The 14,883-nt window shown below is 46.8% G+C and overlaps 1 protein-coding gene across 1 annotated transcript in view; it reads right to left on the bottom strand.

The window, feature by feature from the left end:
* The window catches only part of DOK6 (docking protein 6), a 229,921-nt gene that overhangs the window by 76,537 nt on the left and 138,501 nt on the right, over positions 1-14,883 (bottom strand). Inside the window, exon 5 of the mRNA XM_036245439.1 lies at positions 11,884-12,073. Within this exon, the coding sequence (XP_036101332.1) occupies positions 11,884-12,073 (190 nt within the window). The remainder of the gene's footprint in view (positions 1-11,883; positions 12,074-14,883) is intronic.

Genomic DNA, 14,883 nt, shown 5'->3' with positions numbered 1-14,883 from the left:
CAGCTTGCGGCTGCAGAGTGTCCCCCGTGGATGTCACCGGGCTGGTCTGAGTGGGGTTCACGCCGCCTGTAAGAACGCCAGGCCCCGTCTCTCCCAGGTGCGGGCAGAGCGGCGGGCACGGCACGAAGCGATGCCCACTCTTCGGTGAGCCTGGCACAGATGCGCTTCCTTTTGGAAAACGAAATAGGGGCCGCCTCATAATAGTAGAGAAACCTTTTCTCCGACAATTTACCACCTGGTTATGCCCGAACCCTGCCTCGCAGCTGCTTTCTTGACCAAATGTGCTCTACTGGGGTTTGCAGCTCACCCGGAGCTGCTACCCTCTGTGTGGAGGGTGGGGCGGCGGCCCCCTCGCTGCGTGGAATCGCGGTTCCCCGAGCCCCGCCCGCTGCTGCGTGCTGCACCCCCCACCCCCACCCCCCGTCACTGCCACAGCCCGCAGAGGACAATCCACTCCTCCTGTCTCCAGGGCTGAAGGCGGACACCGCAGCTCCCCCTGCCCTGTCCCGGCACTGCAGGGACCTGCAGTTCTGCCACGGAGGTGAGCCAACACGGCTTCCTGCGTGGGAAGAGTTCCATTTTAAAGAAGAATATACTTAGAAAATGCCACTGTACTATGTCGTTTATTTTCTGTGTTCCTGTTGCTGCGACATCAAGGAAGTGCTATCCCTTGCCTCCCCCTAACCGCCACCCCCCAGCCAGTTTCTAGAGACCATGAAAAGCTCACCTGCAGGCATGCTTTGCACCCCCCAGAACCCCATCTCCAGCTTCCTGCTTACTGGGCTCTCACACACGGGGGCACGATCCCTGCCCTGGTCCGGGCCGGGGGACCCACAACCAGGGGCAGCTCCTGTGCCTGCTGGAATGGTTCACACCAGCCAGTTCTCCACCTGCTTACCCCCCTCACCAGCCGCACAGTACAGGCCCTTGCCCACAGATCCCTGGCTCCCCCAGACCAACCCTGGCGCTTCCCCGCGTGTGACCCCCGCTGCCCTTTGGGAAATCTGGGAACAAGTTAACTTTTCAATGGCAATGACCTAATAATGCTAAAGCCTATTCAAGCAATTACACTCTAAGTAACTTTGTGTCTATCGATACTTATTAGGTGCAACATGAGATATATTTCCCATATTTTCTATGGCTGTCAGAAAATACATTATATTTCTCAAAGCTTATGTTTTGCTCACAGAGAAATATATTTTTAAATGAGACAATGAATCAGTGAATATTTATACACATTAATCTTTGTACTACAAAAGCTTTTTGTGATGAAATATTACACTGTATAGGGATTAATATTCAGGAATAATTCTACCTTGGATGCAGAAATTTATGGGATGAACTGAGTCCATCTCTCCTGCGTACAGAAAAAGTGAAAGAGAATTTTCCTTAAAACCAGAACTCATGATCGCGTAAAACAAGAAACTAAAATATGTTTAAACGTCTCAACTGGTGAGTGGGTAAAGAATTTGTAGTACATCATGGCACAGTAAAAAGAAATGAACTCCTCTGTATGACACACCACGGAAGAATCTAAAAGGCATTATGCTAATTGAAAGTAGCCAGACATGCATTTAAATGACATTCTGGAAAAAAACAAAGCCACAGGGACAGAAAATCAGATCAATGTTCCCCAGGAGCTGGGGGTACAGTGGATAGTTTTGCTCACTTGGTATCCATTTGGAAAGTAGAAAGAATTCACAAGTTATTGTTGGCAAAGTAGCAGAATTGAAGACACCATTCGAGGGCAAGAGTCCTAAGTAACCAGAGGAAGCCATTTTCATCAATTTTGCAGGGAGTCAATTTTTTGAGTAACCGAATGCATCATCTAAGAATCTTCTTTACATGAAACAACTAAGGGACGTCCCAAGGTCGGCTGGGAGAGGGAAAACACCACACTGTGGCTGCAGCAGAGAATCAACAGAAACTGCCCAAATAAAGACTCAAAACAAAATATAACCCTCGCTGTTTGGGGCTCACCATTTCCATAATGAAGAGAAAAGAGAAACGCCACATTAGCACCTCACTCCGGTTATAGCCTGTCATTTATAACTATAACCGAAGGCGGCTGCATTCAGGTGCCCATAGTTCTTGTCATATGGTGCCATGCTCAGCTCAATTTTTCGTTTACTCCGCAAGATGGAGCTTCTCAGGATGGCGTGGACCACGTGGGCTTCCCTTAACCAACTCCCCAGTCAGCTGCGAGGGGGGAAGGATGCTTCCTCCAGGGGGCACACTCATCGGCGGGTGGGGAGGGTCTCTGCTATACTCTGACCTCCTCGGGACAGAGAAGTTGGCTTTGAGCCTGCTGAGCAAAGTTGGAGGAAAGGCAAATGAATCCATTTGACGAGAGCTGCTGAAATGACATTGCTAAAGCCTTCCTTTTCCTTTTGTTAGACTTGATATTTTAGCTAAGTTAGTTCATGCAAGCACCGTTACTCACGGGTTTGCTGTCTAGCTCTCTGTTGAATGAAGCAGTTTCTGCCGGTTGCCTTGATAGTGATACAATGAACACAGTAGCCTCAGAAGTCCCACGCACAAGCAGAGTGGGTTCAATGTGGTTATAGGAGAGCAAATGGAAAGTCAGTGGGGGTGTGTTCAATGCCTGCACGACCAGTTGAAACCCTGATCTGACTTGTCTCAGACACAGTCCCTTTACAGAACGATGGGGCATGAGCCCTCCAGACGGAACCCCAGAGAGAGTCCTTGACTTCAAAGACTGCAAGGTCGGAAGGATTCGTGGCCTCTGCAAAGCCAAATGCCAAAGGTTGTGTTCCTCCTTCCTCCAGCCTGTGGCTCACTGCACACCCAATTCACAGTTCTGCCCTCCAGAACAGGGCGTGCGAGGTGGGGGCACGGATGTCTTCCGCTCGGAAGGTTACCAGCCTGTGCTACCTTGTCTATGATCCCGTGTGTGACCTGATGTGTAATTTCTCTTTCAAAATAGAAAGCCCTGGTGTCCGTTAAGTTTGGATGTTGCCTTACATCGAAACAAAAGGCGACGGCGGGTCTACGTCGTGGTCGCTGCGGCTCCGATTTGCCGTGTGCTCACCGCGGGTCAGTGATCATTTACCCACGTGGGCATCATCTCATTTAATTCTAACACAACCCATCACAAGGCAAAATTAACGTCCTGTGTTCAGATGAGGAAACTGATGCTCAAAGGAGTTAAGACTCTCACCCAAGGGAACCTTAACCCACAGTGGATTGCCTGCGATTTTATATTCTAGTCGGAAATCACTTCATTCCATGACCTCAGAGTGAGAAATACATGATGTCATAACGCCCGATGTGCTCAGCCCTCAAGGTGTTTGCATTCCAGTGCTTTTCCTAAGGAATGGGTTTTCTAAATCACATGTATTACAACCAAAATAGCAAATAGAAGTAAATACACAAAATGAGTTTCTGTGGCATAATTTGATTTATGCACACACATTATTCACATAGAATCCGTGTTGATTCATGGACTCCTCGAGTCATTCCGTGGGCCAATGAAAACATAATTCAACTTACCTAAGTTCTTTATGTTGTGACAAATATGCTCATTGCATTTGGGAGAATGTCACCGCATGCATAAAATATTTATCATGTAAAAATATTGCTAAATATTCAATGATGAAGATGAATTTCCCTGCAAAATCTCCTCAGCTCTTTTAATTCGACTAGGTGGAATATTGGTGTTAATAAATATCTGTTTGAACCATCTATTTTATTTATTATGTTTTCATCGGATCCAGATATTCTGCTAAAAAGTATTTATGTTAAGGGATTGCTCATTTAGAAGGAACGTTAATGGATGCGCCGATTTTCTGTTCTGAATTTTACTGCTTTTCTGGCAACCATTTGCTGAGCATATTAGGGGTGAGCCAGGCCGAGGGGTCAGTTTGTCAAGACATTTTACAAGTATCACATTGTCCCACAAGCAAGTGGCCCCACTAGGGAAGAGGTCCTGCACCCACACTGGGGAAACACTCCAATAGATACAAGAGTGAGCAGGTACAGATCGAGGGTTTTGAGGGGCCCAAAGTCTATACAATTTTGGAGGCATTTACTTTAATACGAAGAATAGAACAAGATTTTACCTGTGCAAAATGACAAAACTATTGATCACACATGCTCAATACTGAGGCCCTGAAGCCATACAGCTCATGAGCCCCTCAGCAAATCTGCCTCCAGGAGCATCTGATCCTGTGCCCAAAGCGCTGCATCCGATAGTTACACAGCTCTGGGGACACAGGAAATAGTAGGAGAAATGATGGTGCCTTAAAAGATTTTTAGGTAGAGGTAAACAGAAGTAAAAATAAAGATACATAAAAATGTAGAGAATGAAGCCATGAATATTTGCACAGGGTCTACTCTGTAAACACCTAACCATATGGCTGGAGCTTCACAATAACACGAAAGCAAAGATCATACCCTCTACCTCAAAGACAGATGCAAAGGTAAACAGAGTAGTTCCCCTTATCCATGGGGGATATGTTCCAAGATGCCCGGTGGTACCCGAAACCACAGATAGTACTGGCCCTACAAACACTTGTTTCCTAGACACATATTCCTATGATAAAGTGTAACGATGAATTAAGCACAGTAAGAAATGAATAACAATAATGAAATGGAACAATTAGAACAATAGACTATTAGAAGTATGTGAATGATCACTCCTGCTTTTCAACCTCATCTTCCACCCCTCCGTATTCTATGTTACAGTAAATGGAACTATATTTTTCTGGTTGCTTGGACCAATTCTTTTTTTTTTTTTTTATCCTCACCTGAGGATATTTTTCCATTTTTTGTACGGATAGAGTGGGAGGGAGAGAGAGAGAGAAACATCGACGTGAAGGGACACATCGAGTCGCTGCCACCTGCACGACCATCCAGGGCCAGGGACAAACTGCAACCGAGGTACGTGCCCTTAGCGGGAACCGAACCCGGGTCTCTCCGGACCGCAGGCCGACGCTCTAACCGCTGAGCCAAACTGGCCAGGGCTGACCAATTCTTATGATTGGTCTATATGATTAATATATTTTTCTCACTTTCCACTTCTCTTCAGACTCTTAATTTTAAATCTGGCATCTTCCCCTCTTCTTGCCTGCTACATCTTTGGTCCAGTGTCTCTTGCCAAGACTGTTGCTGTGGGATCTGAGCTGCTCTTGCTTTTGTCCTTGCTGCTGTAGTCGGGTCTCCCTACAACACCCAGAGTAATCTCTTTATAACAGGGGTAAGCATCATGCTTGACCTACGTGGCCCACTGGTTTCCCATTCCATTTACAGTAAAACCCCAAATCCTTCGTCTGCCCCAAACGATGCTGCGTGGCCTGGCCCACAGCCCTTGTTGGATGTCATGCCCTAAAACTCCGGCCCTCACTGCGCTGGCCACACCTCCTGTTCCTTAAACATGCGAGTGCGACACTGCCTCTGGCCAGGCTCAGCGACCCGACACTCCCTTGACCAAGAATGTAACTTCTTAGGTCCCCACCTACAGGCCTTCTTCCTCAATTCCTCGGGGTGTCCCCTGGAACATCCCGGTGTACAAGAGGCTTGTTTGATCACTTTATCAAACAGTGCCCACCCCCAGCATGACTGTCCTTTAATAGGTTTTTTCCTTCATGGTGCTCATCAACATGTAGCCCGTTAGGCATGTTTATACTAGTTTGCTTGTTTTGTTACTTTCCTGCCTAAATAGCTTATAAGCAGCATGAGGGCCCAGCTCTTTGTTTCCTGAGTTGTAATATGAACACAATAACTACCATATTCTGTCAAATATAAAACACCAAAGATTGCCCGGCCTGTGTGGCTCAGGGGTTGAGCGTCGATTCATGCATCAAGAGGTCACCGGTTTGATTCCCGGTCAGGGCACATGTCCAGGTTGTGGGCCCGATCCCCGGGGGGGGGGGGGGGGGCGCATGCAGGAGGTGGCCCATCGATGTTCTCTCTCATCGATGTTTCGATCTCTCTCTCCCTCTGCCTTCCTCTCTCTAAAATCAATGAAGGAAAAAAATATTTAAAAAAAAAAATCAAAGACTATAAGACCCACCCTCATTTTCTATATCACTGTGGGGAAACAATGTGCCAATGATGCTATCATACAAAGTTTTCTTTATCACTTACATTTTTTGCATGTGTTGACAGACTCAGGCTCAGCTGTTTCGGAGTATTGCATATTACTCTGAGTGGTGCAGAAAACTATAAATAAAATAAGTTAGGGAAGGAAGGGCTGGACCTGAATCAGCCTCCCGCTGTCAGTGACCCTTGTTCCTTTTCCCACAAGCAACCATTTCACTTGCCACCAGCCGAGTGAGCGGCGCAGCTTTCTTCGGTGAAGAGGGTGCTGATGTCGCTTGGAGACTTTTCCAGGGCATTGCCCTGTCCTCCGTAGGCTTTGTGCTGGTGGGTGCATACTTCATCTACCAGAAGGTGCTCCTAGCCAGTTTTTAGATAGCACCCAGGACTCATGTGCAGCACCCAGGACTCATGTGCCTTTTTCAAATAGTTCTAAAGGCTTTTTGACCAGGATATGAAAGAGTTGCAATTAAACTGAAATATAATTAAACTCCCAGAGGGAAGTACAGACATTGCACGAACATTAGTGGAAGCAAGGAGAACATGAGTGTCTGTGACCAAGGCTGTGGGCATGCGGGCAGTGGAGACGTCATTGTCACCGCCTGGCGGCCACCCGTGAACAATGCCATTCAAGATAAGGTGTTATAATAGCCACAAACATACCCCGGCTTCAGAAATGTGAAAATATGTGTCTCTTTTGAATGGATCGATCAACAGTTGATAAATGAATGGTTCAGCTATCCTAATAAAGCCAGAGAAGACTGGTCTCCTGTGAGCTGTCTCGTTGGCGTAGGTGGTGACCCGCTACCACTCTGAGGAGGAGATCACACCAGAGCTTCACATCTCTCTCCACTGATTTTTATCTCTTTGATTCTGGCAATCATTCCTTGATTTAATGACTATTACTAAAGTTGAGAAACTTTCTGAAGGAGAATAAAAAAACCTAAAAGGAAGGCCAAACTGTCATTGGTCCCTAGAGACCAATTAATGAAAAGCCATTCACACTAAAGTATGTGTGGGTTCAATAAAAATGTATTGAACTTTAAAGTTAATGGAGCAAAAATTAAGATCAGAGCCTCCATTTCTTGATAACAACAGTTTCCTAAGTCATTTAATTAATGGTTTCTCCTAAGGGGAAAAATGAGTCCCAGTATTATAGTAGCAAGAGATTTACCAAATTAGACATAGAAAAGAAACGCATTAAGTTCCTGGAAGGCTTGTCTTAGCGTCACTTCTTTGGAATTAGGGAAAGAATGTTCATAGATGCATGATTTTTAAACATCACAGATATCCCCAGTGCAAACGTAAAAAGGAGAGTGCCTTTCTTATTCCCTATAACATGCAACTAAAACTCAACTGAACATCACGATTTAAATGTTTGTGACTTCAGAACCTCTATTTATTCTCCAGGATGCTTCCAATCATTTCCCAAATACTCTGATAAGAACTGGAGAAACAGAGCTGGCTAAACCATAATCCCCGTCCTTAGTGAGCCCGTAGGGTTCTTGGAGAGACAGGTCGACCGATGATTACAATATAATGTAGGGATTGTACTAGAAAGATATGTATTTAGTGAGTGGGTATTGCTATCACAGAAGGGTCATATGTATTAAGAAAACAGGTTAAGCTATGCTTGTCATTAAAAAAATAAGAATAGTGCTAAGTGCAAAGCTCAATAGCTTAACATAGCAAAGGTCTATTTCTCACTGCAGCTATGTCTCATGGGGGTCTGGGCAACTCTGCAGGGCACCTGGTCAGACACTGAGGCTGCAATCTCGTGGCTCAGACGTCTCAACACTAGGCTATGCCAGTTGCCACAGCAGGTAGAGGGGCTGGAAAATCTCCGACAGGCGTGCTCTGGACTGAACTGTGGTCCCCGCACCCCACCCCTCTAATTCATAGGCTTCATTTGGACCTAGGGCATTTCTGGAGGTAATTAGGCTAACAGATCAGAAAGGTGGGGCTTTACCCACAGGGGTAGTGTCCTTAGAAGAAGAGCTACCAGAAAACGTGTTTCTCTCCTCCCCTCTCCACCATGTGAAGGCACAGCGAACAGGGGGCTGTCTGCAAGCTGGGATAAGGGTCCCCACAAGGCACCTTTTCAGCCGGCACCTGGACCTTGGACTTTCCAGCCCCCAGAACTACAAGGCAGCACACAATTCCCTTTCTGTGGGAGCAGCCGCCCATCTACGGCGTTTGGTTAGGGCAACCCAAGGCGACTAACACAAGACGTCAAGTCTTCGGCACAGGGGCAATGCATGTCGCTTCCACCAGCAGCCCAGCGTGCAGAACAGGTCGCATGTGGCCCCAGCCAACTGGAGGAGAGCAGGTCAATGCAGGGCAGAAGGTGGAATGTTCGGTAAGGCGACCCTCTCTGCCAAGTCTTCTCCTCCGGCCAGCAAAGGCCCCTCTTCTCCCTCTGTCTTTCCCTGCAACCCTTCCCCAGGAAGACAGACCCCAGGCCGCCACCCAGCTACTGTTCTAACTCAGGGTCCAGAATCCAGGTGGTGCGCAGCCGCACCCACACCCGTGCAGACGGGACATCTCTCGCTTCCGAAAGAATGACGTAAGAGGAATGTCCTGCCGTTGCCCACCCTGGGCCCATGCAGACGTTTCCTCCAGAGGAGTGACCAAGGTCTGTTCCACCTGCTCATCTGCAGCGGCACTTACCAATGGACTGAATAAAGCCTGTCGGGGAAAAAGCATTTTGCTAGATCTAATTTTATGACTTCCTAGCGCACGCAGTAAATATAAACCACGGCCCCAAACTGCTACCGAAGGCTGCACCCGCGCAAAGAACTTTCACTCCCGTGACCCAGGCATGACGCACACGCCTGCCCTTGGTGCCCTTCAGCCGGGTGAGCTGGTCTGGGTGTACACAACAGATGCACAAAGCAACGGCCAATGTCCCCATTACTGATGGGCAAAGAACACCCACGATGCAGTGAAGGAAAAAGTACGAATGAACAGTATACCCAAGAACAAGCCTCTAATCACAAGCTTTTAGCTTGGTTCCTTTTGCCACGTTTTCGGTATTTCTGGCTGAGGATATATCTTTGCAGAGCTCTCTAGGAAGAGAGTTCTTCAGACCTAAGCAGAAGCTTCATTCAGAAACTAGGAAAGAACAAATCATATACATTCCGAGGGACCGTCGGGGGTTACGCTTCCGCGGTGCCCACTGTGGCAGTGCTGTGATGTGAGCCTGGCACCGTCACGCGCTCAGCACCCCCTCTGCGGTGCCCACTGTGGCAGTGCTGTGATGTGAGCCTTGCACGGTCACGCGCTCAGCACCCCCTCTGCGGTGCCCACTGTGGCAGTGCTGTGATGTGAGCCTGGCACGGTCACGCGCTCAGCACCCCTCTGCGGTGCCCACTGTGGCAGTGCTGTGATGTGAGCCTGGCACGGTCACGCGCTCAGCACCCCTCTGCGGTGCCCACTGTGGCAGTGCTGTGATGTGAGCCTGGCACGGTCACGCGCTCAGCACCCCCTCTGCGGTGCCCACTGTGGCAGTGCTGTGATGTGAGCCTGGCACGGTCACGTGCTCCGCACCCCCTCTGCGGTGCCCACTGTGGCAGTGCTGTGATGTGAGCCTGGCACGGTCACGCGCTCAGCACCCCCTCTGCGGTGCCCACTGTGGCAGTGCTGTGATGTGAGCCTGGCACGGTCACGCGCTCAGCACCCCCTCTGCGGTGCCCACTGTGGCAGTGCTGTGATGTGCGCCTTGCATGGTCACGCACCCAGCACCCCTCTGCGGTGCCCACTGTGGCAGTGCTGTGATGTGAGCCTGGCACGGTCACGCGCTCAGCACCCCTCCACACACCGGCGGAGGAGAGATTACACTTCTCTGTGCAAAGATGAAGCTGAAGGCCAGAGGGCCCCGTGGCACAAGGTCCACTATTAGAAGAGGCCTAGCTGTGCTTTAAACCTCGTTTTCTCTGATTCCCAGGGCATATGGGAGTGTGGGTGTCGACATCATTTCTAGACATGAAGGTATTTGTTCTATAAGCAGTTTTTCTGCCAAACAACCACAACAATACAAAACACAACAAAGAAAAATTGTCTTCTAAACCAAAAAAGGTAAGCAAAACTAGAAACCCAACCAAAGGCAAAAACCTTGAAGATTGTGGAACTTGTCTCTCCTGATAGATTGATATTTTTTTCATGTATCTTAACATTTTAAAAAATCATCAAGATCACAGGAAACCAATTAACATTAAATGTCAGAGAAGCCAAATTGCACATCAAGTAATTTGCTGTTCTGGTTGAGAACATCAATTTTGAACCCTGTGGAGAGCCAGTATGTCCACCTTGAAGACTTTGAAGGAGCAAAGTATAACTAATGTAGCTGGGTATGGAGTGCAGATGCTCCGTAACCACTCTAAAAGAAAAAAATAACTGCACTGTTTTTGTTTTTTTAAAATCCTAAGACACCTACTAAAATGAGGAAACAGACCAGGTAGTAAACTGTTCTACATAAAAAGAGAAAAACAGGAGTACCCAGGAGAAAGATCCAAGCAAGGAAACCCTGGTGGTAGCGTTGCTAAATGATGCAAAAGGAACCGATCTCTCTTTTATACACACATGCACTGACTTTTAAGGCCAGCAAAAAAAATAAAAGTGTCATACATTTTAGGTCAGTGACTCTCTAACCTATAATCCCGTCTTCATAACCATGTAATTTAAAATATTCATTGTCTTAATTTCCGAAGAGTTATTTCGGACCGATTGTGAGGCCCGTCAGCATCCAGCAGACAGACAGCCGCGGACTGACAGCCACTAAGAGAACGTGGGGTGGCAGAGACCATGTTACCTTAGTGCAAAGGGCTCCGGGCTTGCAAAATTACTTCTGCGCAGGTTTTTTTTTTTTTTTTTTTTCCCCCTTTGAAATTTTAAAAGACCTCTGGCCTACCCTAGATGGATGTTATTATAACATAATAACATGGTTTTGTAAGAAGAAATTCATGACATTAAAACTGCTGTATGAAGTGCAACAGCATTCCACTCTCGTTACCTTGGGATACTCCAAATTCATTTCAGGAAGTGAGAAATCACACCTCCAGGGTGAATGCTGACGCGCTAAACACCTCTCCTGTGGAGCCCCACACCCCGGTCTCGTCCTGGATGTGTAAAAGTGTCACAAAGGGCTCATAGCATAAACACATGGATTTAGTTGGGTGAAGCTCATGTCTAAACCTTGTCTGTGAGCAATGAGTGTGGGGGCAACATTCATTTCCGACATTGATGGGTTCCAGCTACACCCTGTGATCAAGAAACCACCGCATGTGCCTCACATACTAAGTTTAACTCTGAGTGACCCATCCATACATTATGGATTTGCCAACATGTGTTCAGTCCTTCTGAATTAACATTCATGCTTAACTGATGTTTCTAACATAAGCACTTGGACACAGGAGTCTTCATGAACTTGCTTTAAACCTAAAAAATAATATTAAAACTTCTTTCAAAATTGTTTGCTTATAAAACACTCACAACATAATGCCAACAAGGACCTGGTGAATTTGATGGAAATCCTACTCTACTAAAAGTATAGTAGGATACAATATAATGCTGTAACAGTACTGCAAACTATATTGTGTGATTAACATACTTATGCAACTACTCTGATGTCAGCCTAAGGGACTGAAGTCATTTTGAATAGGGTGGTGAACCTCACCATAGAATCAACACGATGTTGCTCAATTATCCACAAGAATCTGGAGAAATCGTGTGTTTGGCGAATTCTACCCTTTATACACACAGCGTTCGTCCGGGCCCTGTTGGCGGACGTGGGCGGACCTTCGGGGTCTCCCCGTCTGCGCTTACCTTCCTGACTCAAAGGTGAACCACGTGGAGTCCCGTCCATATCTCCTCAGGGAGCTGAGCGGCCACATCACCAGTTTGACCTTGGCGTTGTGGATGTCCCAGAGGTAGATATTCTCATGAGTGATCTGCATCGTGCACTCGCCGTAAATGTCCAGGTTCGGGGTGGGCATCAGGTACACGTTGAACCGCTCTGCGGAGAGACAACGGGTGGAGAACGGGCATGAGTGTGGCAGCACCGGAGGGACTTGTCCACCTACCCACAGCCCGTGGCCCTGGGGGCATCCAGACTCTGCAAAACTCGGCTTTTCCCATTCGGGGTAGGAAAAGGGGGCTCAAGTATTCTTAATCACTGACTCACTCACTCTCCGTTCTACAGCCTTTGCTGTAAGTCTTCTCTGTGGTGGGGATGCAATGGCAAAATCCTGCGGCGGAGAGAGCAGGGTCCAAACCAAGCAGGCCCCCCGTGGTGCGTGCCGTGTGCTCCCTGACGCACCGCCCGGATACCGTGGACCAGCTCCCGGGAGGAGCCGCTTGCTTAAGAGAAGCAAGAGCTGGCTCATCCTCGCCTTGGTGGCACTAAACATTCAGTGCGCACTCAGACTGGCTTTCAACACCGACTGTATTCACCGTCAGTCTCTGCGCGTGATAACTGCAGGTTTTCATTACTCCTTCTGCAGGACTTCCGATGTGGTTGTGGTAAAGCAAAAATAAAAATTCGTAACTGCTTTCATTCCTGCATACTTGGTAGTGGACCATTTGATTCACGGGCAACCGTTTCAAAGCTAGCTTTATACCTGTTTGTATACTTTAGAGCCTACCACGAAGTGCTGTAGCCCCTGACCTCCCATTTAAATGCATGCGATGCACTTTATTTTGAAAAAAGAGGTTAGTTCGTAAGTTCCAGGAAGCGAAGACCTTGGGATGACCTGTACCGTGTCCTATAAAATACCCCTATTTCCTAGCACCACGGTCTTGCTTTAAAGTAAGTGATCAATAAATATTGGTTAACTGCGTGACTAAGACAAATGCTGCCATAATAAGTAGAGGCTGCAAGAATTGAGGAATTATAAACAAATACTGAGTCATGATCACGAAGGTTTTAAGAATTACTGGCAGATAAATCTTTGTGAGTTTGAACTGAATTGTGAAGAGTTCATCAAGGGCAGTGCTGTGGAATTAATTATTTAGAAGGCACAGTGGTGCGTCTGCAGCCAGAGGACTGATACGTTCGGGGATGTGCTGTCATTATTCAGAAGCCTCGCTCTGGACACTGACTGTTTGCTTCTACTGCCGTTGGGTTGTCTGGGTAACAGGAGGAAGCTTTTCTGTGGCAGGTATTTTGCAGAATAAAGATTTATTGATGAAAAAAAAAAAATCAGATTCCAAGTGGGTTAAATTTCATGTAAGCTTGACAGCTTAAAATTTTGTAACCACAGGAACAATATTTATAATCAAGTGTCTAGATATTTTTGACTAAAATAATCTAATAATTCCATTTTCTTAACTTAGATTACCGACCCATAAAACAAATATGTATGATTTCACATCCATTTCCTAAAGACAAAATGAGATAAATTCTACAGCTGAAAAGTGAAGAACGTTGCCCTATTAATTATCTGCAATAAAAGGGACACACACACACATATATATATTCTATAAATTCAAAAATTAAACCAAAGGAGCATAATCAACGCAAGAGTATGAATGAAACGTGGACCGACGGGGGCCGCGGGAATCCAGGCACAGTCCGAACAGCAGTTCCTGTGCTTTGGCCGAGACCCTTTGAATGAAGTTCAGCTTCTACCCTGTAACTGGGCCATGTCAGGGACATCTTCTGTGTAAAGGGGAAACATTCTTATAAAAGCAGAAGGTAAAACATTCCTCTAAATGCCTTCCTTTCGCCCTGGCCGGTTTGGCTCAGCGGTTAGAGCGTCGGCCTGCGGTCCAGAGAGACCTGGGTTCGGTTCCCGCTAAGGGCATGTACCTCGGTTGCAGTTTGTCCCTGGCCCTGGTTGGTCGTGCGGGTGGCAGCCACTCGATGTGTTCCTTTCACGTTGATGTTTCTCCCTCTCTCTCTCTCCCCCTCGCTCTCCCTCTCTCCCTCTCTCTTCCTCTCTCTCCCTCCTGCTTTACCTGAACAAAAAATGGAAAATGTCCACGGGTGAGGATACAAATAAATAAATAAATTAATTAATTAATGCCTTCCTGTCCATCAGTTCCAGAGTCTGATGACAGCAACTGAAGAATCGTTGCCAAAATGCCAAGAAATAACAACACTTCTTCCAAAATTCTAAAATAAATGAACGTCGTGAACCGATTTTACATTGCTCGAGGCCGCATTGACCCTTGATATTCACACCCACAACGTGATATTTAAAATAAAAGATATAAAAAAATAATCCCGACATTGAGTGTCCTTCCGGCGGACGGTACATGAGACATTGCAGAGGGCTCAGAAGAACCACATTTTCTCGGAAGTGTCTGCATACATTCTAACGTCAGCAGATGAAACCTAGTGATAATGAGGCTGAATGAGTTCAATCATCACAGCGGACATAGGAGAAAACGGGAAAATAATAAATAAGGGAACTTAACACGATTCACACAATGTAGGGATCCAGATATTTACAAGCACATACAAAGTGACTGAACAACTTGTCCCCAAAGGGTGCCTTCCAGAGCCAGCTCTGGGCAATGGAACGCAGGTGACAGGTACCTGTGTGGCCCTTCCCCCTCGCCTGCCTTCAAAGCAACTCAGGTTAACCCTTCTTGATACGGTTTAGAATGCTCTGATCTTCCTTTTAATGCGATTTCTTGTATCTTATGGGGGGAAAAAAAAAACTATCCTAAAATATTTTATATTCAATTTTTAAATAGCCAAATCCATCTTCCCCTAATGGCTAATTTCCAAGGATTTGAGACTCAATTAAAGACGAGACTAATGTAATCCAGCAGGAAACTGGGCACACTGAGCTGAGAGCAGTGTATCAATTATCCAGT

This window comes from Molossus molossus, unplaced genomic scaffold (assembly GCF_014108415.1).
Source record: "Molossus molossus isolate mMolMol1 unplaced genomic scaffold, mMolMol1.p scaffold_m16_p_6, whole genome shotgun sequence".
Classification (NCBI taxonomy): Eukaryota; Metazoa; Chordata; class Mammalia; order Chiroptera; family Molossidae; genus Molossus; species Molossus molossus.
This window is presented reverse-complemented; position numbering and strand designations above follow the sequence as displayed.